Here is a 25,842-nt window from a genome sequence, read left to right on the forward strand (position 1 = left end):
GGAAACTCAGCAAATCAACTAAGAAACAACACGGAACAGGCAACCACACACAAAGAAAGCAACGTATGAGCACATGGAATTGGAACAAACGGCGCATACAGGCAAAATACGAACAGAAACAAACAGAACGACAGGAACAAAGCACGCAAAAAGCACAACAAAACATTCGAGAACATGGAACAATGACATCGATCACACGGCAGAATACGGCAAACCACCCACAAACAACGAAAGAAACTAAAAGACCAAGGCGAGTGAGCACACGCAACACGAAACGCAACAGACAAAACAAAAACCAGGGACAGGCCGACCCAAACCAGCCCCACGACATAAATGAGATGATATAGAGGGGAGAGATAGGAGACAAATAGACAGAGAGATTAGGAACGGGGGAGGTAAAAAGCCATCGATATGCAACAAGAATGAGAGGGGAGCAGTAAAAGAGATGGATATAGACACAGAAGAGGATGGAGGGGGGAGGTAAAAGAGATGGATATAGACACAGAGGTGGAGGGGGATGGTAAAAGAGATGGATATAGACACAGGGAGATGGAGGGGAGGTAAAGGAGTCGATATAGACACAGAGAGATGGGGGGGGGTAAGGAGAGGGATATAGCACAGGGAATGGCCGGGGAGTAAAGGAGATGGATAGGACACGTGAGATTGGGGGGGGAGTAAGGAGATGGTATAGAACAGGGAGATGGAGGGGGGAGTAAAGGAGATGGATATAGACACGGGAGATGGAGGGGGAGGTAAAGGGAGATGATTAGACACAGGGATGGAGGGGGGAGGTAAAGGAGATGGATATGACACAGAGGAGATCGGGAGGGGAGGATAAGGAGGATGGATATAGACACAGGAGATGGAGGGGGAGGTAAGGAGATGGATATAGAACAGGGAGAGTGGGGAGGTAAAGGAGATGGATATAGACACAGAGAGATGGAGGGGGAGGTAAAGGGATGGATATAGACACAGGGAGATGGAGGGGGGAGCAAAGGAGATGGATATAGACACAGAGAGATGGAGGGGGAGTAAGGAGATGGATATAGAACGGGAGATGGAGGGGAGGGTTAAAGGAGATGGATATAGACACAGGGAGATGGAGGGGGAGGTAAAGGGAGATGGATATTACGACACAGAAGATGGAGGGGGGAGGTAAGGAGATTGGATATGACCCACAGGGAGAGTTGGAGGGGGAGGTAAGAGATGGATATTAGACACAGAGAGTGGAGTTTGGGAGGTAAAGGAGATGGATATAGACACAGAGAGATGGAGGGGGGAGGTAAAGGAGATGGATATAGACACAGGGAGATGGAGGGGTAAAGGAGATGGATATAGACACAGGGAGATGGAGGTGGGAGGTAAAGGAGATGGATATAGACACAGGGAGATGGGGAGGTAAAGAAGCAGATATAAGAGCACCTTCCTCAGGTACTCAGTCATTTTGATGTGACTGAAGTGACAGTTATTGGGTGTCTTTGAAGCATCAGATCAAATACTGATTGAACTCTGCTTTGGCTGGTTTGGCAGTGTGTGATGATGCAAAGCCCTACAATGGCAGCACTAGTGGGTGATGTCAGAGCTATGGCAGCCAGAATGGTTCAGCTGCACCCCTACTGACAGACTGTCAAAATCAAGCAATGGAAAAAATGATTCGTTTTTTTTCCTATTTTCATTCAGTGCAGAAACCATCATGTATGTGTGTCAGGGTTTGGAGCACAAAAAAAAGCAGATAATTAAAATTGACTCCGGCCAAGAAAAGAAATCCCATTGCAAAATAATGCTTTTTAGCCTATTCGTGGATGGAAATAGCAGTTGATGAAAATAAATTTGACTGGTCATGCTTATCGGTCTACATGTTAATTTGCATAATTTAGTGGAATAAAATTGATGCTTGTACAGTATATCCGTTATGTATCACACACATACAGCAGTGTCTGAAATCTGTCAGACAGAGCAAGAGCTGATGCTGCAGCATCTTGTGGTGCTTTCAAGACAACTGGGAACTGTGAAAAATACGAGGTCAAAACATAACGTCAGTGATCTTCAGGTCGGAAAGTCGGAGCTCTAGAAAGAGGCCCGAGTGGGAATTCCGAGTTGGATGACCGTTCAAAACTATTTTTTCCCTCAGTTTCCCCCCAGTAGCATTTTTTTTCTCTCCCAGTTGTCTTGAACGCACTGAAGTTGGAAGTCGAAGATTTCAGACTTCACAGTTGTTTTGAACGCAGCATTAAACAGCAACGGAAGCKAGGCTTCATCAGCGCGTCACACACCACTTTGCTATGAGCTGGAGGAAGTATGCATTTTGAAAACATACTTATTGTTCGAAGCCTGAACGTTTTAATATATGTTATGATGCATGTCTTGCCTTGCTTCAAAATAGCCTATGAATTTGGTATCTATCATCCCACAACTGTCCCAGAGTCTGTTTGGAACAGGCCATTTCTTCCTCCACAAGCTGACCAATAGAATAGGTAGCCTAAACGTTTCTAATACAGAGGATTGACATAGTGATTTTGCTGTTAGTTACTGGTCTTGTTGGCTGAGGAAATGTAAATGTGGACAGTTATTATATGTTTAAAGAGKACATCAGAATTGGGTAAGAAGGACCGCACATCGTTGCATCCTTGACTTGCATGTTCTGTTCATATGAATTACCATATTCTAAAATGTGATTTCTGTCATTCTGAGCACCGTGGTTGGACGCCGTAATCAGGTTACGCAACCAAAGCACATGGGTCCAGTAAATGTCTCAAATGCCTAGTAAATGAAAAATGTTGCCGGTCCTAACGGAAACCCTGTTGTGTGTGAGTACCTGATCAGGAAAGACTCCTGGCCCTAATAACAACTTATTGTGACCGCTGTTGACACATTTCCATTTCCACTCGCCAGGTTCCTGCAATTCTGAAGCCCGGCCCCACCAGGATCCCCAAACCAAAGGCTACAGTATGCCGAGAGGGACAAACAGCACTACTAACACTGGACAGAGCAAAGGACAGCCGCATGCCGCCGCCATGCAATCTGGGAAAACACTGAACGGTCAGACTGTGTCCAACATGAGAAACTAGCCAACCACATCCTGAGAACCACAATAGACACGGCTGGGGTGAATTCAGGGGAAATGTTCAGAACATTGCAGATGGAAAATATATAACTACATCTGAGACAATTCCCTATTTTACTAACTAGGGAAATAACACATTGCAGGTGCTATAATATTTGAAACCAACTGCTTGCATTAGTGCTGTGTAAATCAATAAAGAATGTATTATGCCATTGTGCGCAATCTGTTAATTTCCTGATGGTCTATTTAAAATMTCAAAATCTCCTTTATTAGGTGCTACTTTGTAATTTCAGAAAACGTCCATAATATATAACGTCCATATTCTACACTGTTTGCTCAATTTCAGTTTATGAGAAAACAATCACTGAATAGTGTACAGAATCATTGTACCATCTAAATCGCTGTGACATCTTTTCAATAACTAAAAATATAGTTTTTACAGCTGTTTCAAGTTGTTGAACCAAAAGTAACTTTAGTTTTGGTCCACCAGCTTCAACCATCTGTAAAAAGCATATTTTTGGTTATCGAAAAGATTTGTCACAGCGATTTGATGGTACAATGATTCCCTACACTACGCAAAAAATACTCCTATATGTAGTAGGGTGGGGAGATATTTGGGTACACCTCTTCTATGATATGCTACTCCAAATATCACCATATCCAATATAATAGTTTTGCGCCGTTAATGACAGTCATTCCAGACTGTCATTTTTGTGCTTATTTACAATATTATAGTTGCATTCTCATTAAAATAATATTTGTATGAAGAAATAAGGCTTAGTTAATTAATGTACAACATATTGAAACAGCGCAACTGATAAAACTGGAAGATTTTGATTGGTAAAGTTCAAATAGAGTATATTCTTGCACATCACAATATATCGTCAAATATCACTATATTAAATGTAATCATACTGTATAACGACACAACCCTAAACATGTAGCATCTTTAAAGTTGTCTAGGTAGGAGCATGTTCATACTCGACAAGTACAGTTGATTTCGGAAGTTTACACACTTCGGTTGGAGTCATTAAAACTCGTTTTTCAACCACTCCACAAATTTCTTGTTAACAAACTATAGTTTTGGCAAGTCGGTTAGGACATCTACTTTGTGCATGACGCAAGTAATTTTTCCAACAATTGTTTACAGACAGATTATTTCACTTATAACCAGAGGTGTGGACTCGAGTCACAAATATGATGACCTGCAACTCGACTTTGACTTTAACCCCAATGACTCGTGACTTGACTTGGACCTTATGACTCGACCAGCCACACTCCCCAAGCCCAAAAATTAAAAGTTATGCTATTAAAAAAAAGTGTGCAGCGCATCAACTCTTCATTTAACGGATTACAGTTTGAATCGGACAGCAGCCAATCAAATTGTGCCAGCTGAAAAAAAAGTTGTGCGTGGCAGTGCAGAGGAACGTCGGCGGGTGAATTCAGATGGAGCCCTTGGAAAGATGATACCCAAAATTATTATTTTCGGATATAAAGACGACACTGTATCAACAAAAAATGGATTGCAACTTGCAAAACATGAGGGAAGAAAATTACTGATGGAGGCGCAACAATTTCCAACTTTGTTTGACAATTGAAGCTGCACAAAGAACGGTAAGTCGTGGCTGTGTACGCTCAAACCGGTGTGATTAGAACGCTTATTTAGAACATCCAGTTTTGATTGACAACAGTCTGCATTTAAGCTAGCCACACTGTTTTTTCATAGAAATATTTTGCACAAACACAGTCCTTACGAAGTTATGTCCTGAATGTGACCAGTTTATTTTTTAGATGCGATGTTCAGACATTCACAGAAGTATCTACWGCATAACACAATCATCCAAACCGGAAAATGTAGGCTACATTAGTCCTAGCTCTAACTGAAGAAAGATTGACGTAACACAAGCAGTCATATTTGGATAACTCTCGGCTGTCAGAAAACGCAATATGAATTAGCAAATAGCAATTACTATTTAGAATTCATCATGGGTGAGCGCACAATTGATCAAAATAATTTAGTAAAACACTTTCTAGAAATTGAAAGTAATCCGACTGGAACGAGCTGCAACAAACACTCAAACTGGACCGTTTTATCTCCATCTCTTCATTCAAAGACTCAATCATGGACACTCTTACTGACAGTTGTGGCTGCTTTGTGTGATGTATTGTTGTCTCTACCTTATTGCTGTTGTCTGTGCCCAATAATGTTTGTACCATGTTTTGCTTCTGCAATGTTGTGTTTCTACCATGTTGTGTTGATACCATGCTGTGTTGTCATACGTTGCTGCTATGTGGTTGTCTGTGGTCTCTCTTTATGTAGTGTTGTGGTGTCTCTCTTGTCGTGATATTTGTTTTGTCTTGTCCTATATTCTTAATCCCAGCCCCCATCCCCGCAGGAGGCCTTTTGCCTTTTGGTAGGCTGTCATTGTAAATAAGAATGTGTTCTTAACTGACATGCCTAGTTAAATAAAAGGTTAAATAAAATAAATAAAAAATAGGAATGCACACATGTCCAAAGTTATTATTTGTAAGGAAAACAACAAGGAAGGCAATGTGAGCAACAGCCAGAAAATGTGCCAATTCCTGCAAGACTGCGCAAATGTCTGCGGAAACATTGGTGAAGTGCTTGGGCTCTGTGGAAGAGAGCAGTTTGTCCGGCTCAGTAAAGCTTCAAACATAAATCGTCCGAAACACTGAAATAGGCTACTTCTATGTGAATTAATAAGGAAGCGGAACACACCTCAACTCAAACTGTTGTTAAAAAATAAAACTTGTTAGAAAATAAGTTGAAATTGAAAAATGTAAACATAGCCTATAGATAATTAGCAGGCAGTGCGTGTTAACCTGTCCTGTTGGGTAACAATCACATTTTGGAACAGTGACTACATTCTGACATCCTGCGCATAAAACAACTCACGCTGGGGCGACCGTTAGAGATATTTTGAACTCACTTGTGAAAAGGTTAAGTTGCCAAGACCAACAACAAACAAAGACTATACAGCTACAATTAACTTCTTATGGGCAGGTGGGACGGTAGCGTCAACATCCGGTGAAATTGCAGAGCGCGAAATTCAAACTACAGTATTATAAATATTTAACTTTCATAAAATCACAAGTGTAACACATCAAAATAAAGCTTAATTTCTTGTTAATCCAGCCGCGGTGTCAGATTTCAAAAAGGCTTTAAGGCGAAAGCAAAACATGCAATTATCTGAGTACATCGCCCCGCATACAAACACATGAAAAACATATTTCAACCAGGCAGGTGCGACACGCAAGTCAGAAATAGCGATATAAAAAATGCCTTACCTTTGATGATCGTCTTCTGTTGGCACTCCAAAAGGTCCCAGTTACATCACAAATGGTCCTTTTGTTCGATAATGTCCTTCTTTATATCCATAAAAACTCAGTTTAGCTGGCGCGCTTCAGTCAACAATCCACCCAGTTTCCCTCCATCAAAATGCATACAAAATGAATCCCAAACGTTACTAATAAACTTCTCCAAGCAAGTGAAACAACGTTTATAATCAAACCGTAGGTACCCTAATACGCAAATAAACGATACAATTTAAGACGGAGAATCGTTATTTTCTTTACCGGAGAAAAACACCAAAGAACGCGCTCTCTTCCACGCGCTTGGAATCACTACAGCCAAAATGGGAGCCACCTAGAAAAACTACAATTTCTGGCTCATTTTTCCAAAAACCAGCCTGAAACTCTAAAGACTGTTGACATCTAGTGGAAGCCCTAGGAACTGCAATCTGGGAGGACTTGGCCTTATAATTAAAGTGATAGCCATTGAAAATAGAGGTAGGCTGAATTTTTTTTTGGGGGGGGGGGGTTTGTCCTCGTGGGTTTCGCCTGCCATATCAGTTCTGTTATACTCACAGACATAATTTTAACAGTTTTAGAAACTTTAGAGTGTGTCCTTTTCAAATCTACCAATTATATGCATATCCTAGCCTCTGGGCCTGAGTAACAGGCAGTTTACTTTGGGCACGCTTTTCATCTGGTCGTAAAAATACTGCCCCCTACCCAAGAGAGGTTAATGAGTGGAGTTACAAACAGACTGTACCAAAGAAGTTATAATGTATTACCTGTAATTAAATGTTTTCCACACCCATGTCTACGTGTAGCCTACTTCGACACCGTGTCCCCACATTTCCCACTCTCCCATGCCGAATAGCCTGAAGCCACAGGGCTCTTATCACAGGCTCTATTTCACTACATGGGATTATTGCAAACCATAGGTTGGGATTTGACCTGGCTACATGTACATTGAACACCACAGCAGCTTTTCGGGATGTTTTGTTATTTCTGTATAACAAAAAATCTACGACAAAGTTGCCTCTTTTACAACGGGAGGTCAACGGGAAAGAATGTTGGTTTTCCCCAATTTGTGGGCGTAGTCAAGAGGAATTCCTTATTATTACCAACTAAGACTCTAGTCAATTTGTAAGTCGCTCTGGATAAGAGCGTCTGCTAAATGACTTAAATGTAAATGTAGTCCGAGTACCAGTCTCTTTAGCTAACATTCCATTCTTTACCTCTCTGTCATTGCCAAAGAGACTGGCCTTTCGTCAATCTCAACATTCAATATGTGCTGGATGCTCATTGGTTTTGGAAATAACGTTCATATTTTCCATGACAACATGTGGAGCCTCAAAAGTAGAACTAGAATTTCTAACAAAGTCAAAAACAATAATTTTGCTGTTAGTGAGCTAGTTGATGTATTTTGACATTTTGTGGTTGGAACTGCAGTATGTATTTAGTTTGAGAATGTAGATGTGAGCTATCAACTTTTGACAGACTGGTTTCATCTGGACAAACAATATGGTTGCTTAGCAACCAGATACCAACATGTTCTGTGGAGAAAAAAGTTCAAATATTTGAATAATTATTGTGATTGGAGGACAGCTGTGAGGGTGATATAATCAGGACCAAATCCTCTGTTCTCTTCAAGCTCATTAACATTCATGATAGAATATTCATATTTGAAGATGGCAGAAAGGCCAGTCTCTTTGGCACATGATWTCAAGTACAGAGAGTGGATTAGAGTTATCTCTGGTTCAGGCAAAGATTTTTATAACTAACCCAAGATAGACCACAGCCTGTCGTTTCCGATGAGAGCAAATTAATCACAGTCCGTAGAGCAAGCAAGGAGGTGGGCAGAGCCAAGCATGACATTGTTCTACAGTTCATATCTGTGCCAATGAAACAGATATTTCACCGGATTTTTAAATGTGAAGCATCCGCTTGGTGTTTCCACAAACCCACTGGCGTGCAGTGGGAGAAGATTGAACTAGATGGATTTTGGCAGACATTTCTCAAATGTTCTCATCGATGAAACATTTGATCTCAATACAGTTCTGTTTCCAAAACTAGAATCTGTTATAAACAGAGTGTACTAAGGTTTGTAAACTTTAACCGTGGCGATTTAAAAAAATAAAAAAAACTTTTGCATTGTTTAGGAGTGCAAAGGCGAATTGAATTACACACACACCACACACACACACACACACACAAAAGAGTAGGCGTCCCATAAAGAAAATATGCAGATGATGCTAGAACGTGCCAATGGGATCTCGCTAACTCGTGCTTGGCTCTGCCCACTATGGCTCATTTGTTCCCATTGGAAACGACAGGCTGTGGTCTACCTTGGTTTAGTTATAAAAATCTTTGATATTGGCAAGTTCTACCATTATTTGCATATTTCTGTTAGGGAACGCCTTCTTTGAACTGCGCGTGTGTAATAACAATTCGCCCTTATACTCATAAAGGCATTTATTTTTACGTTTGCAAAGGGTAGAGTCTACAAAACTTAGTCCACTCTGTTCGTAACAGATTTTAGTTTTGGAAAAATGAAAACTGTATCGAGATCTGTGGTACAGGTCTAAAAACGCGTCGAACATCAACTACCACAATACACCTCGGTGTGAGCTCCATCAGCTACACACGTGTAAAACAGAACATACACGCATGTTGCTTTGGCTAACTAATTCAACTCTATGGACGAACACAGCGCAGGCATAATATTAAAATACATTAAACCTGCTCGGAAGAGGACAGTTGAGCAATTGCTTTGAAGGCCTTCAGCTAAACATGGACAGAATAGCCAAGCATGGGAGTCTCGTTAGCTAGCTACTAGTTATCTATGTTAGCTGTCCTATGGATATTTAAAATACACCCAGTGCAATGACAAATATGAGACGGTATCTTGCTCAGCCAAAGGCACACATACTTCCAGCTGTTAGAAATATTATAACTTACCCGAATTGCCCTTTTGTTCCCACCAGTCATCACCTAAATCGTCCCCCATCTTCAAATCCAAAACTACCGCTGCGCTGTGGCTTCTGGTTGTTCACAATCGCATGACATTTGTTAACAGTTTAAACGGAAGTGTTACCGGGTCATGGACAAGCCATCAAGTCTACACTTACTACGTTAGGTTAAGTCTACACTGACAAAGCCCCTGCAAAAGAAACAGTCACCAAAGTGGCATCTGTTATTGTGTAAATGTTTCAAGAAGGGCTACAATAAAGAATTGCTAAACCGCTGAGAAACGTTATGTGACATTGCGGTATATAACGTAACTCAAATATTTCTATTTTAACATTCAAATCTACAGATTCAAGATAAATGTGCATAATTAACGCAGGGCATATGTCATGACAAGTTTATGTATAAATTAAAATGTTTTCAAATGTAACGTAAGCTATGTTATTGAGAGAGAATGTATTTCTGATTGATGTCTTTTATGGGGAATCTGCAACTTGAGTCCTATTCTATTCAGACTTTATTGGCAGCGTTTCAAATTCGAAGTAGACAACCCTATGCTCTTGGGGGAGTCCCCGATGCCATATTTGTCGTCGGTCCTAACGATTAGCCAAGCAAGGGAAGTTTGCAACGTAAGCCCCTCAGCCCTCGCTTTTATTAATGGAGTTTGCGAGTGTACAATTTTGTTCGCTTCGTGCCTGAAACGCCCCATATTTCAATTCACGATGATTGTACATCCGCTAAGAAAAGTCCTCCGTCAATATGGAGTCAACATACAAGTGTAAGTAAAAACGAATGTAAATAAGTTAAATTGTGCTACTAATGCACAAACTAGTCTCATAAAAGTAATGATGTTTTTGTTTGGTTAGTTTTTGGAAATTGTAGAAAAAAMAAAAAAATCCTTGGCAGGCTAATGTCTGTTAGCTAATTAATTTGCTAGCCATCATAGAGTAGACGTATATTAATAATTATATAGTTAGTTATAGTAGACATGAAATCACAATTGACTGTAGCTCATATAAAGCACCCACAAGCTACCCGTGGCTGAAAACACAATCATCGCGGGATGAACGAGGGACGAATTTCCTGGCAAGGGCGGTCCATTTAAAAATCATTCCWTCCTCCCTCACCCCTTGCCCTGTAAGTGTATACTCATCAGACGTCATGATACGTCATCAGAAGTGTCCACTTAATTTGAGGGCTGAGGAGATAGGGTGTGTCTTTTTAAGAGTTTGAAACGCACTCTATCTAGGCTTGCCTAAACATCAGACTGTTACGATTTTCAGTCTAACCAAAGTTGACCTAAAAAGATGCAATAGTCTTTACAAGCCAGAATTTGAATAACATGATATTTACACTACTTTACTGGTTGTTGGCTACATGCTATTGGTCCTTTTGGCGGTAGGAAGTGGAGAAGGGGTATCCACAGGAAAGTGTTGTTTACTCGACTTTTTGCTGCACTGTTACCTGATGCACAATATGTAAACAATAACCTAATGTAAACCGAACTAAGTCGACCGTAGCACATTTCCTTGCAATCACCTGAAAGTGTTTGTCATTTGGTTTGTGATTCGGTTAGGCTCGGCCATATCTTGCAAGTGTTTGTCACATGCGAATTGTATCAATATTGACAATAAAACGCAAATACAAACTGATATACAGGCCAGCATACTGAAGGTCAGGTTGATAACACTTCCCTATGTATAGTCTGTACCAGATTACCTCCGACAGGGACAAAATCGATGGACAACAGGTAAAGTAAATTGAAATTAAGTTTGTTCATCATTCTGACTTGTAATGGGACTATTTGGGAAAGCTGAGCCTACATGTTGGAGACAAGTGTATAACTATTTCACACTCTGATTCTAAAATAGGCCATATTACTAAGCCTATTCTATTCTGTATTTAATCCAGAATGTTTTGTACAATCAATGTATAATCTATGTCTGGTTGAATTTTTTTACTTTCTAAGTGGAGGTTTTGAGCAAAATGCCCAGTTGAAAATGTGGTTGTCCTAATCAGAACACATTGTCCCAGGGTGGCCTCCTATAGGCCTACTTCATAAGCTGAGTAGAGATAGTGGCTTTTGTTTCACATGCAGTGGAACTATATCTCAAACTCCAATTTAATTACGCGTCAAGAGGCAAAGGGGAGGCTTTGCATAATACAGCTCCACTTTCTGACCTTTGGGAGATGACAGAGGCAATTACAGAAGAGTACAATACCACTACACATGCATTAGTCATCATCATCAGAGGTAATGCCTCCTCAGGGCGTTGGGCTGCAGCGGCCTGTTCCCTGGGGTGTCTTTCTCTGCAGTTTACATTACACACTCTCTGTTCTGTCATCATCACAGAGACGGGCCTTCTCATTAGTTTTACACACAGAGAGAAAGAAAGAAAGGGGGGAAAGACAAGAAGAAAAAGGAGGATGTGATTGGAATGGTGCCCTCCTTTCTGCAGCTGTGGAGGGAGGGAGGGACAAGTCTTCCGGGAGTAATTGTGTGTTTCTGTCGGAATAACACATTTTCTGGCTGCGAGACGTTTGATTAAAGCTTCGCCACCACGTAGAGAGAACAGGCTGATTACTGAGGAAATTATACAGAGTCAGGATGGCTGTGCTGTGGTACCCCCAGAAAGCAGAGATAAAGAAAATAGGTAAGGGAAAGAAAGGAAGGACAAAGTGAACACATTGAGCTGAGTGCAGCCAACATTCAGATGAGACAATGGGCCGTAAATGGCAGCTCCACATGTAATTAACTGGTCTATCATCCCTAGAAAGAGACAGACGTCTGCCTCAGCTCTCCTCCTCTCTGGGAGTGTTGGCTGTGTGCTAGTGAGGTACAATGAATCTACAGCTTCTAGTTACTGTGTGTGTGTGTGAAAAGGAACAATCCCGCTCTCTGCCACTGGGAACAATAGGGAAATCTACTTTTCTTTCAAAGTTCATCAGCCATTCATATTGTTTGGCACAAAAGCTGATATGATTAGTTTTGAAGAAAACATCTGTTAACTCATATGAGAAGAGAGAGAAACAGACTCTTACCAAAACATGAGCAGATGACTCTTCTGATACAGAGAAAATCAATAAAAAACTGTGGGAATCAAAAAGATCACCAGACTTTCTCCTGAAAGCCTGTTTTTGTGAGGGAGATAGAGGATGAAAGTCTTTAAGACTAGGCGCTTTAGCAGCTGTGTCTGTGGACCTGTGTGTGATTGCAGACTGCGGTGCGTCTGTGTTAACGTGTTGATTTTGTTGGATGCAGCTGTTCCTCACTTTCTCTTTTTAATGATCACAAGGAGACGTGTTGTTTTTGGAATATCGTCCTCTCTGATGCTGGCCATTTCTTCACTGAGCACTAAGAGAACAACAGAGGAGGAGGAGCGAGAGAGAGAGAGAGAAGTCTAATTAGCACTGAAATCGTTCAGTGCTAATTACTGTGTGCCCGCAAATGTCTCTCTCTCTCTCTTGTTTTTCTCTCCCAGAACTTATAACACTCCCTATTCTGATTTTCTCTCTGACCTTCCAACTCCATTTTTGTCCCTCACCCTCCCTCCCTTACTATTTTCTTCCTTTTACTGAGCCTCTACACACAAAGTGATAATCCCCTCCTCACAACTGGAATGAGAATCACAACAAAATCTATTTCATGTGTGTAGCACCATACACTAGGTTTTTAATGAGGTAGATTTGTGTTTACTGTTGTCTCTTGTTTGTTTGTTTGTTTCTCTGCTTGTTCTCCTGACTGTAGCATTGAGACACTCGTACTCAGTCAAGTGACACTCGTTCACACTCACTCTTTCTCTCACTCAATTCGAAGGGCTTTATTGGCATGGGAAATATATGTTTACATTACCAAAGCAAGTGAAATAGATATTAAACACTTTGTGAAATAAACAATACAAATTCTACAGTAAACATTACACTTACAAAGTTCCAAATGTCATATTATGTGTATATACTGTATATACGGTGTTGTAATGTTGTGCAAATAGTTAAAGTACAAAAGTGAAAATAAATAAACATAAATATGGGTTGTATTTACAATGGTGTTTGTTCTTCACTGGTTGTCCTTTTCTTGTGGCTACAGGTCACACATCTTGCTGCTGTGATTGCATACTGGTATTTCACCCAATAGATATAGGAGTTGATCAAAATTGGATTTGTTTTCAAATTCTTTGTGGGTCTGTGTAATCTGAGGGAAATATGTGTCTCTAATATGGTCATACATTTGGCAGGAGGCTAGGAAGTGCTCTCAGTTTCCACCTCATTTTGTGGGCAATGTGTGCATAGCCTGTCTTCTCTCGAGAGCCAGGTCTGCCTTTGGCGGCCTTTCTCAATAGCATAACTGTGCTCACTGAGTCTGTACGTAGTCAAAGATTTACTACATTTTGGTTCAGTCACAGTGGTCAGGTATTCTGCCACTGTGTACTGTATGTTTAGTGCCAAATGGCATTCTAGTTTGTTCTGTGACAAGTAATTATATTTTTGTTTTCTCATGATTTGGTTGGGTCTAATTGTGTTGCTGCCCTGGGGCTCTGTGGGGTCTGTTTGTGTTTGTGAACAGAGCCCCAGGACCAGCTTGCTTAGGGAACTCTTCTCCAGTGTTTTTTCTCTGTAGGTGATGGCTTTGTTATGGAAGGTTTGGGAATTGCTTCCTTTTAGGTGGTTGTAGAATTTAACAGCTCTTTTCTGGATTTTGATAATTAGTGGGTATCGGCCTAATTCTGCTCTGCATGCATTATTTGGTGTTTTCCGTTGTACACAGAGGATATTTTTGCAGAATTCTGCATGCAGAGTCTCAATTTGGCGTTTGTCACATTTTGTGAATTCCTGGTTGGTGAGCGGACCCCTGGCCTCACAACTAGGATTGCAAAGGGTTGGTAACTTTTCAGTAAATTCTTTGAATTTAAACCGGAAATTTCCCATGGGAAGTTAAGCCTGGGAATTTAGCTTAAATTCATCAAAAAAGTTAGTTTATAACGATGAACCCTTTTTTCTGGGATACACATAAGGCAATTCTAGGTCTTGTGGCATATTTTGGTTAAACTATCCCCAATTCAATGGAATTGCAACCCTCTGCATGCACAGTGCATTCTTCCATCACATGTGCAGTGCACTCTTCCATCACATGTACAGCTGACTCTCAAGATCTTGCACACTAATGAGATGCTATTGAGCCCACACTACTACACTGTCTGAGCAAAGGACTACATGCATTCTGGTACGTTTTGATTACAATACTGGGTGGGGTAATTATTTTATATGACATGCATGATTTTTTGTTAACTAGTAAATGGTAGCCTACAGCAAAGTATGTTTAAATAATTTCTAACCTCTACATTTCTGCTAGCTAGTTTTTGCTACCATGTGGGTTTTAGCTTACTTGAGCCTGCTAACTGAGGAGTGTTAATTCACCTGTTTCTATACATGTTTCATTTTAAAACATGTATCTTACAAAGGAGTTGTTTAATCGAACTGATTAACTATTTATTTATACATGGAATTGTATTTTATCTATTTTTTTTCCTCATTTTTTCTAATCTTTACAGGTAAATGCCACAGGCACTATCTGCAACTTACTGAAGCTAATGCAGAAGGAAAAGCTGTGTACATTTGCAAATACTGTGCCAAATCATATGTGAATAATGCAACAAAGATGCAGAATCCTCTGGCCAAGTTCATAAAGTTCCCTCAGCGCTCTGACAAAAGTCCCTCTACTTCTATTCGAGGTGAAAATGATGAATCAGATACCTTATTGATAGCAACAGCTCATGGTCCTCCTGGAATCAGAAGTTTTTTTGACTCAATGGAGGAACGTAGTCAATGAAATGGTTATGAACGTCTTGCTCGAGCTGTGTATGCAACTGGTTCACCTCTGATGCTCACAGGCAATGTGTATTGGAAGAAATTTCTGAATGTTCTTCACACACACCCCTCCAACCAGACATGCCTTATCTACTCATTTGCTGGATGCAGAGTTCAACACAGTTCAAGTGAAGGTCAAGCCAATCATAGAGAAAGCAGACTGTATTGCATTAATCTCTGATGGGTGGTCGAATGTTCGTGGGCAAGGAATAATTAACTACATCATCTCCACCCCTCAACCAGTATTCTACAAGAGCACACACACAAGGGACAACAGACACACCGGTCTCTACATTGCAGATGAGCAGACGCCAGTCATCAATGACCTTGGACTACAGAAGGTATTTGCACTGGTGACAGACAATGCTGTGAACATAAAGGCTGCTTGGTCTAAAGTGGAGGAGTCCTACCCTCACATCACACCCTTTGGCTGTGCTGCTCATGTATTGAATCTGCTCCTCAAGGACATCATGGCACTGAAAACAATGGATACACTCTACAAGAGAGCCAAGGAAATGGTTAGGTATGTGAAGGGTCATCAAGTTATAGCAGCAATCTACCTCACCAAGCAAAGTGAAAAGAATAAGAGCACCACATTGAAGCTGCCCAGCAACACCCGTTGGGGTGGTGTTGTCATTATGTTTGACAGTCTCCTGGAGGGGAAGGAGTCTCTCCAAGAAACGGCCATATCACAGTCTGCCGATATGGACACCCCCATCAAGAGGATCATCCTGGATGATGTATTTTGGGAGAGAGTGGTAAGCAGCCTGAAACTCCTGAAACCTATAGCAGTAGCCATTGCACAGATTGAGGGAGACAATGCCATCCTGTCTGATGTTCAGACTCTGCTTGCAGATGTAAGAGAAGAAATCCGTACTGCCCTGCCCACTTCACTGTTGCTCCAAGCAGAGGAAACTGCAGTTCTGAAATACATCAAAAAGCGTGAAGACATCTGCTTGAAGCCCATACATGCAGCATCGTACATGTTGGACCCCAAGTATGCTGGCAAGAGCAGAGATCAACAAGGCCTATGGTGTCATCACCACCGTGTCTCGCCACCTTGGCCTGGACGAGGGCGAAGTCTGGCGAAGTACACTTCCAAGCAAGGGCTTTGGGATGGAGATGCAATATGGCAGTCGTACCAACATATCAAATCAAATGTATTTATAAAGCCCTTCTTACATCAGCTGATATCTCAAAGTGCTGTACAGAAACCCAGCCGAAAACCCCAAACAGCAAGCAATGTAGGTGTAGAAGCACGGTGGCTAGGAAAAACTCCCTAGAAAGGCCAGAACCTAGGAAGAAACCTAGAGAGGAACCAGGCTATGAGGGGTGGCCAGTCCTCTTCTGACTGTGCCGGGTGGAGATTATAACAGAACATGGCCAAGGTGTTCAAATGTTCATAGATGACCAGCATGGTCAAATAATAATAATAATCACGGTGGGAATATCTCATCAGCCACCTGTTGGAAGGGACTTCGTTGATCTGAGGCTCTTTCCCCTGTTGCCTCCATCATCCTCCAAATCCCACCAACATCAGCCACCTCAGAGCACAACTGATCCTTGTTAGGGGAACACACACATCGAAGCACACAACAGGCTGACCAATACAATGGTTAAAATTTGGTGGCCATCCGGGCAAATTTGAGGCTTTTTGAGCCTTACAACGAGCCATCCTCATCCTCAATCCTCAAGATGAGGCCTCAGAGTCTGATGTTCAGAAGGTGGACTTTGAGGAGGTCCAGGGAGAAGACATGGAAGCCTGAGAGGAAGACGACCACATCTTTGACTATCATTTTACAGATGTATGTTGAAAACGTTTTTGGGAGATGCGATGGATCGTTAGGGATCATTCAYTATTCCCTTTTGTTGTTCAGTGAAACCATCCCATGTGAAGAGTCAACTCATTTAATTAAAGCTCATTTCGTACATTTTTTTATTTCTTTTGGAAGTATTTAATCATTTGCAATTATGTCTACTTATGATAAGGTAAAATGTTTATGTTTCTGTCTCCATATGATATGGTAAATATATCCAATGCAAAATACATCTACATTTAAATGGTATTTATAATCATTTGCATATATTTCCGTTAATTCCCACGGAAAGTTTCCACCTCTGAATATTCCCCAAAATGTGCAAACCACTCACAACCATGAAGGGRAATGGGTTCTATAACTGATTCAAGTATTTTTAGCCAGATCCTAATTGTTATGTCGAATTTTATGTTCCTTTTGATGGCATAGAAGGCCCTTCTTACCTTGTCTCTCATATCGCTCACAGCTTTGTGGAAGTTACCTGTGGCACTGATGTTTAGGCAGAGGTATGTATAGTTTTTTGTGTGCTCTAGGGCAACGGATGTCTAGATAGAATTTGCATTCGTGGTTTTTCCGTGGTGTATTTCTGTATTGTTTTAGTGATTCACCATAGTGAAGGCGTAGGCTCAGGTTTTCTGGGTCTATGTTTTTGGTTGGACAGGTTTCTCAATTTCTTTCTTAGGTTTTTGCATTCTTCATCGAACCATTTGTCATGGTTCTACATTTTCTTCGGTTTTCTGTTTGAATTTTTTAGATTTGATAGGGAAGCTGAGAGGTCAAATATACTGTTTAGGTTTTCTACTGGCAAGTATACAAATGTATTTGCTTTTTGGTAGATTTCCACACTATTTTCCTTTCATCTTTAGCATTTCTTGTTATTCAGCTCCTTTGTCTTTGATGCCTCATGATTGGGCATAGCTCTGTTCAAGTTAAGTGTGATTTTGCTGTGGTCTGATAGGGGTGTCGGTGGACTGACTGTGAACACTCTGAGAGATTCTGGGGTGAGGTCAGTGATAAAGTAGTCTACAGTACTTCTGCCAAGAGATGAGCTATAGGTGTACCTACCATAGGAGTCCCCTCGAAGCCTACCATTGACTATATACATACCCAGCATCCGACAGAGTTGCAGGAGTTGTGACCCGTTTATGTTGTCGTAGTTGTGTTTAGGGGGGCATATGGGGGAGGGAATGCTATCACTTCCAGGTAGGTGCTTGTCCCCCTTTTTGCTGAGGGTGTCAGGTTCTTGTCCAGTTCTGGCATTTAGGTCGCCATAGACTAGTACGTGTCCCTGGGCCTGGAAATGGTTGATCTCCCCCTCTAGGATGGAGAAGRTGTCATCGTTAAAGTATGGGGATTCTGTTGGGGGGATATAGGTAGCACACATGAGGACATTTTTCTCCGTTGAGATAATTTCCTTATTCATTTCTAGCCAGATGTAGAATGTTCCTGTTTTGACTAATTTAATAGAGTGGGTTAGGTCTGCTCTATACCAAATTAACAGACCCCCTGAGTCTCTTCCCTGTTTCACACCTGGTAGTTTGGTGGATGGGACTACCAGCTCTCTGGAACCTAGAGGGCAAACAGTGGGTCCGTCTCCTTTATACCATGTTTCTTGTAGGATGACAATGTCTGTATTTTCAATTTCTTTGAAGTCTGGGTTCCTTCTCTTTAGGCCAAAGGCAGATGACCTCAGACCTTGTATATTCCAGGATGAGATAGTAAAAGCTTTGTGTTCCATAGTGTTTAGTGTTGTTTTTGTGTGGTTTAGGGCCAGACCATTACAGTAGGTGTGAGCAAAGCATGTTGAGCATCTGATACATACCTCTTAGCTCTCTCGTTTGAAATTTCATATGAAATAGTCCCATAAGAATGCTAATTTTAAATTCTAAGGTTCAAAACTGTTCACTGTTATGTGGTCAGCCCATTACTCTGGCTTACCACATTACGCCCTGGTCACTTCGGGCCTACTAGCCGTGGAGAGGTCAGGGGTCAGCAATGACATCTCTGATTGGACAGCTGTGTCTGAGGAAGAACAAACAAACTGGAAGTGACCTTGAGCTCCACTAAACTTTGTCACAAACAACTTCCTGTGTCTCCAAATTCCCTCTGCATTCATGAGCATCTGGTTGGGCTTAACCCGCAAGTAGCCGAGCTGCATTCCTGAGCATCTGGTTGGGCTTAACCCGCCAAATAGCCGATTCTTGCATCCTTGGCATCTGGTTGGGCTTAACCGCAAGTAGCCGAGCTGCATTCACCTGAGCATCTGGTTGGGCTTAACCCGCAAGGAGCCGAGCTGCATTCATGAGCATCTGGTTGGGCTTAACCGCAAGTAGCCAAGCTGCATTCCTGAGCATCTGGTTGGGCTTAACCCGCAAGTAGCGAGCTGCATTCCTGAGCATCTGGTTGGGCTTAACCCGCAAGGAGCCGAGCTGCATTCATGAGCATCTGTTGGTGCTTAACCGCAAGTAGCCGAGCTGCATTCCTGAGCATCTGGTTGGGTTAACCGCAAGGAGCCGAGCTGCATTCCTGAGCATCTGGTTGGGCTTACCCGCAAGTAGCCGAGCTGCATTCATGAGCATCTGTTGGGTTTAACCCGCAAGGAGCCGAGCTGCATTCCTGAGATCTGGTTGGGCTTAACCCGCAAGCCGAGCTGCATTCCTGAGCATCTGGTTGGGCTTAACCCGCAAGGAGCCGAGCTGCATTTCATGAGCATCTGGTTGGGCTTAACCCGCAAGTAGCCGACTGCATTCCTGAGCATCTGGTGGGCTTTAACCCGCAAGTGCCGAGCTGCATTCCTGAGCATCTGGTTGGGCTTAACCCGCAAGGAGCCGAGCTGCATTCTGAGCATCTGGTTGGCTTTAACCCGCAAGTAGCGAGCTGCATTCCTGAGCATCTGGTTGGGTTAACCCGCAAGGAGCCGAGCTTGCATTCCTGAGCATCTGGTTGGGCTTAACACCGCAAGTAGCCGAGCTGCATTCCATGAGCATCTGGTTGGTTTAACCCGCAAGGAGCCGAGCTGCATTCCTGAGCATTCTGTTGGGTTAACCCGCAAGAGCCGACGCTGCATTCCTGAGCATCTGGTTGGGCTTAACCCGCAAGGAGCCGAGCTGCATTCCTGAGCATCTGGTTGGGTTTAACCCGCAAGGAGCCGAGCTGCATTTTAAAGACTTGGCAGGGATCTTTATTGTTGTTTCATTCATCGTGTGTTGTAGTTTATGTTTTTTTGTCTTGGGGCACTCTGCTGTTCAATCATTCTGCTATTCCAATGGATTGCACTACCTGACCCGTGTGTGTGTGTATTTGCATGCTTACATGTGTGCATGTGCGTTTTGCCTGTATGCATTTTTGTGCAGTTCCTGTCAGCCGCATCAAATGTTTAAGCACATGGGTCAGGTCAGCGCAGCAATCAGGGCTGGAACTCATTGGTCAACACTTCAGGTCTTACAGCCTTTTGACTGCAAAATATTCACTGCAAACTGGGTTGATTTACTTTGAGGCTACATTCACTATGTGGTAAGGTATTAGATATTATAAAAGGAAATTAGTATAGAATAAATGTATTATAATAAAGGTTCCATCTTCCATGGGTATTCCAGCCATTCACATTATCATATAGTGTGAGTGTGTTTGCGTGAGTGTCTGTGCGTGTGTGTATGTTTTAGAGGTCGACCGATTATGATTTTTCAACGCCGATGCCGATTATTGGAGGACCAAAAAAAGCCAATCCTGATTAATCGTCCGATTTTATATATATATATATGTAATAATGACAATTACAACAATACTGAATGAACACTTTTATTTTAACTTGTAAAACATCAATAAAATCTATTTAGTCTCAAATAAATAATGGAACATGTTCAATTTGGTTTAAATAATGCAAAAACAAAGTGTTGGAGAAGAAAGTAAAAGTGCAATATGTGCCATGTAAGAAAGCTAACGTTTAGGTTCCTTGCTCAGAACATGAGAACATATGAAAGCTGGTGGTTCCTTTTAACATGAGACTTCAATATTCCCAGGTAAGAAGTTTTAGGTTGTAGTTATTATAGGAATTATAGGACTATTTCTCTCTATACCATTTGTATTTCATATACCTTTGACTATTGGATGTTCTTCTAGGCACTATAGTATTGCTAGCCTAATCTCGGGAGTTGATAGGCTTGAAGTCATAAACAGCGCAGTGCTTGAAGCACAGCGAAGAGCTGCTGGCAAATGCAGGAAAGTGCTGTCTGAATGAATGCTTACAAGCCTGCTGCTGCCTACCACCGCTCAGGCAGACTAATCTATCAAATATCAAATCATAGACTTAATTAGAATATAATAACACACAGAAATACAAGCCTTAGGTCATTAATATGGTCAAATCCGGAAACTATAATTTCGAAAACAAAACGTTTATTCTTTCAGTGAAATACGGAACCGTTCCGTATTTTATCTAACGGATGGCATCCCTAAGTCTAAATATTGCTGTTACATTGCACATCCTTCAATGTTATGTCATAATTATGTACAATTCTGGCAAATTAATTACGGTCTTTGTTAGGAAGAAATGGTCTTCACACAGTTCGCAACGAGCCAGGCAGCCCAAACTGCTGCATATACCCTGACTCTCCTTGCACAGAACGCAAGAGAAGTGACACAATTTCCCTAGTTAAAATAAATTCATGTTAGCAGGTAACGTTAGCTAAATATGCAGTTTTAAAAATWMATACTTGTGTATTGATTTTAAGAAAGGCATTGTTGTTTATGGTTAGGTACACATTGGTGCAACGACAGTGCTTTTTTCGTGAATGCGCTTGTTAAATCATCACCCGTTTGGCAAAGTAGGCTGTGATTCAATGATAAATGAACAGGCACCGCATCGATTATATGCAACACAGGACAAGCTAGATAAACTAGTAATATCATCAACCATGTGTAGTTAACTAGTGATTATGTTAAGATTGATTGTTTTTTATAAGATAAGTTTAATGCTAGCTAGCAACTTACCTTGGCTCCTTGCTGCACTCGCGTAACAGGCAGTCAGCCTGACACGCAGTCTCCTCGTGGAGTGCAATGTAATCGCCCATAATCGGTGTCCAAAAATGCAGATTACCGATTGTTATGTAAACTTGGAATCGGCCCTAATTAATCGGCCATTCCGATTAATCGGTCGACCTCTGGTATGTTTGTGTGTGAGTGTTCAGGTGTATCTAGGGTTGCTTGTTGACAATGCAGTTTAGAGAGGTAAGCAAAGACCTTTCAAAAACCTGGTCAGAGTGCCAGTGATATTTTGTTCCATTTCCTGATTAGAATACAGCGCTGGCCGTCATTAAATGAGGAAGTGATATCGCTAAAGACCAAAGAGCCTTCATCTCAGCTGTGCTCTGAGTGACACGAACAATGCCAAGGTGACACCTGAATCAGAACATKTGTGGCAGGTTATACGTACACGCAGTGAGACTTTCGGGTGAGAGGGGGTTGATGTGTAATGCTCCTTTCAGGTGAGAGCTTGTTCTCCACGTGGCATTTAATGACACAACACCCACAGGTCAGGAAATAAACAGGAAGTAAATAAATGCTGATGGTGTTGAAACGAACGAGACTGGTGTACCAATTGGCCACTGTTTCAAAACTATATTCCATAGTGTCCGTATGGTTTCTCAATTTTTAATCTATTTTTTTCCTCATCCTCTCTATATCCAATATTGCCATATCCTCAAAGCATGGTGTTTCTATTTCTTACCAAACCAAATATGAAAGGACACACAATAGCCGTGCTATTGGCATTTCAGCTTCTCACAGCTCGTGCAATAACATCCTTAGTGACATATGCAAATGAGGATGATAATACCATGGCAACACAGGACCCCTGCCCCCAGTACAACACCAAGACAGAGAATAGCTTCATAATCTTCCTTATTAATCATAATTTCTGCAGCAATCCATCAAATATATTTTGGAAAACAATCCCCTGGCATCTATTCAGACTGGAGGTTATTGGGATTGGCACTGTGAGTGTTTGCTTGACGGAGGTCAATAAAGCTGCAAGTTCATTGTGTTATTACTATACGTTTCAGCCGCGCTGTGTGGCTGGCTTCTCTTTCCATGCAAATATTTGACATCCAAACTTTTTGGTGATGGAGGCACATGTTTCCTCATCAACAATTCCCAGTGTACCGAAGCTGAAAACATCTCGAGCTCCTGTAAACCAAACTGGAGTATCTGATGCTAAAATCCGACCCCACTATATGCCGAGGGAATTCATGTGTTATTATCACAACTGTGTACATACCACCACAAGCAAACACCAGGGCGGCACTCAGCGAAATGTTCAAGATCATTAGCCAGCATGAATTCGCTAACCCAAAAGCAATCTCTATTGTCGTGGGTGATTTCAACCAATCACGTTTAAAACACATTTTTTTCAGAATTTCACCAACATGTATCCTGCCCCACAAGAGGAAGCAATGTGCTAGTCCATGTATATACAAACATTCATGATACATCCCCCGCACCCACTTCGGCCAATCAGATCATGTCTCTCTGTTCCTACTCCCCGCCTACAAGCAGCAACTTAAGAGGGAGCCATCAACACAGAGAATAGTGAGGCGCTGGACAGAGAACGCAGACTCAATGCTGCATGACTGTTTTGAGAATACTGATTGGAATATGTTCAAAGATTCATCCACCCAGGACTCATCCATCAACATTGTGGAATATACATCGTCAGTCATATGCTTCATTAGGAAATGTGTTGATGATGTTGTACCCACAATAACAAACTGAAAACCCTGGATGAACGGACATATCCGTACCTTGTTGACAGCCTATAGTGCAGCATTCAATGTCAGCAGAACGAAACCCGATGGCTTGGTGGTGTGTCATGCGTACAAGGCTAGCAAGTATGAGCTCTGCAAATTCATTAGGGACGAAAAAAGACATTACAGACTCAAACTTGAATTGATGTTCGGCAACTCAGACTCTTGATGCATGTGGCAAAGACAGACTATCATGGACTACAAAGGCAAATCCAGCTGTGTGGTGCCCTCCGAAGCCTCCCTGCCAGACGAGCTAAGCACATTCAATGCTCACTTTGAGGCACACAATACAGAGTCATCCTGGAAGACTCTCACTGCTCCGGACAACCAGCTGTTTTTGCTCTCCGAGACTGACGTGAGAAACTCTTAAAAGACTGAATAATCACAAAGTCGCAGGCCTAAATGGCACTCTGGCCGTGTCCACGGAATCTGTGCTGACCAGCTGGCGGGCGTATTCTCGGACCTTCAACCTGTCCCAAGTTGTAGTCCCCACCTGCTTCAAGGAGACCACCATTGTCCCAGTGCCCAAGAAAAACAAGGTGACATGCCCAAATGACTAACGAACAACATCCGCAATGTGGAGAACATGGATGGAATCACAGAATCCAGACATTAAAACAGAATTCAACAATATWAAAAAATMTATTGAACTTAGTAGGGAATCAACTAAATGCGTTGAAAATGTATTCATTTGCCAAAGTTTATCATAAGACAAGAATAGAAAGCATCAGTGATTCGTATTTCCTGTAACTTTCTGAAGAGGCAACGAGAATCCACTTGTCTCTGTATGTGCGGTGTGCACGTCTACCACTTTGTCTGGCCTTTGGCGATAATGCTAATGACAAGTCTTCTGGTAGATGGAAAGGCTTTCCCAAAAACCTTCTCAATTAAATGTTAAATACAAAGTAGCCTATGCTTACCTGGCAGAATGGGTATTGTGGGTGTAGTTACCCATATCCAGTGGGTATTTGTTTTGCAAAGTCTACCATCACGTGAGCTACAAAAACARGCTAAACAACAGCTTCTTGCTAGGTGCACACTGGAATTAAAGGGTAACTACACCCAAAAATGTACATTTGTTCAAATTTTCCCAGACCTCAAAAGTGGTCTCCTGATGTGGTTTATGCATTGTTGTGGACTTTGAACATCCATTATAGTTGTTTTTCTATTAAAAAAATGTTTTTTTGTGCCAAAGCATAAATAACCAGGGGGAAACCAAAAGCAGGAAAAACTAAATGGAGAAATAGGAATTTGGGATAAAACTAGACGGAATCAGGTAAAAAATACAACAGATTTTATAGGGCCCTACTATCACCCGCTTCACTCACTCCGGTCATCATGAAGTGCTTCAAGAGGCTGGTCATGGCCCACATCAAGGCCAGCATGCCAGGCACACTGGACCCACTCCAATTTGCCTACCGCTCCAACAGAACTACGGAAGATGCCATTTCCATCGCTATTCACACAGCAGCAAAACACCTGGACAAGAGGAACACCTACAGTTGAAGTCGGAAGTTTACATACACTTAGGTTAGAGTCATTAAAACTCGTTTTTCAACCACTCCACACATTTCTTGTTAACAAACTATAGTTTGGCAAGTCGGTTAGGACATCTACTTTGTGCATGACACAAGGAATCTTTCCAACAATTTTTTACAGACAGATTATTTCACTTATTATTCACTGTATCACAATTCCAGTGGGTCAGAATTTGACTTACACTAAGTTGACTGTGCCTTTAAACAGCTTGGAAAATTCCAGAAAATTATGTTTTGGCTTTAGAAGCTTCTGATAAGCTAATTGACATAATTTGAGTCAATTGGAGGTGTACCTGTGGATGTATTTCAAGGCCTTCCTTCAAACTCAGTGCCTCTTTGCTTGACATCATGGGAAAATCTAAAGAAATCAGCCAAGACCTCAGAAAAAAATCCTTGGGAGCAATTTCCAAACGCCTGAAGGTACCACGTTCATCTGTACAAACAATAGTACGCAAGTATAAACACCATGGGACCACGCA

At 41.7% G+C, this 25,842-nt stretch overlaps 1 protein-coding gene and 1 long non-coding RNA gene across 2 annotated transcripts in view; one reads left to right on the forward strand and one right to left on the reverse strand.

Annotated features, from left to right (window-relative positions):
- The window catches only part of cmss1 (cms1 ribosomal small subunit homolog), a 65,352-nt gene extending 55,883 nt beyond the window's left edge, over positions 1-9,469 (reverse strand). The window contains exon 1 of the mRNA XM_024010213.3: positions 9,335-9,469. Coding sequence (XP_023865981.1) covers positions 9,335-9,383 — 49 coding nt within the window. The 5' untranslated portion in view covers positions 9,384-9,469. The remainder of the gene's footprint in view (positions 1-9,334) is intronic.
- Positions 9,470-9,835: 366 nt separating this feature from the next.
- Positions 9,836-25,842, forward strand: part of LOC139028660 (uncharacterized) — a 20,094-nt gene continuing 4,087 nt past the window's right edge. Inside the window, exon 1 of the long non-coding RNA XR_011480870.1 lies at positions 9,836-10,121. This is a non-coding gene — a long non-coding RNA (uncharacterized lncRNA). The remainder of the gene's footprint in view (positions 10,122-25,842) is intronic.

This window comes from Salvelinus sp. IW2-2015, linkage group LG2 (genome assembly GCF_002910315.2).
Source record: "Salvelinus sp. IW2-2015 linkage group LG2, ASM291031v2, whole genome shotgun sequence".
In the NCBI taxonomy this organism is placed as follows: domain Eukaryota; kingdom Metazoa; phylum Chordata; class Actinopteri; order Salmoniformes; family Salmonidae; genus Salvelinus; species Salvelinus sp. IW2-2015.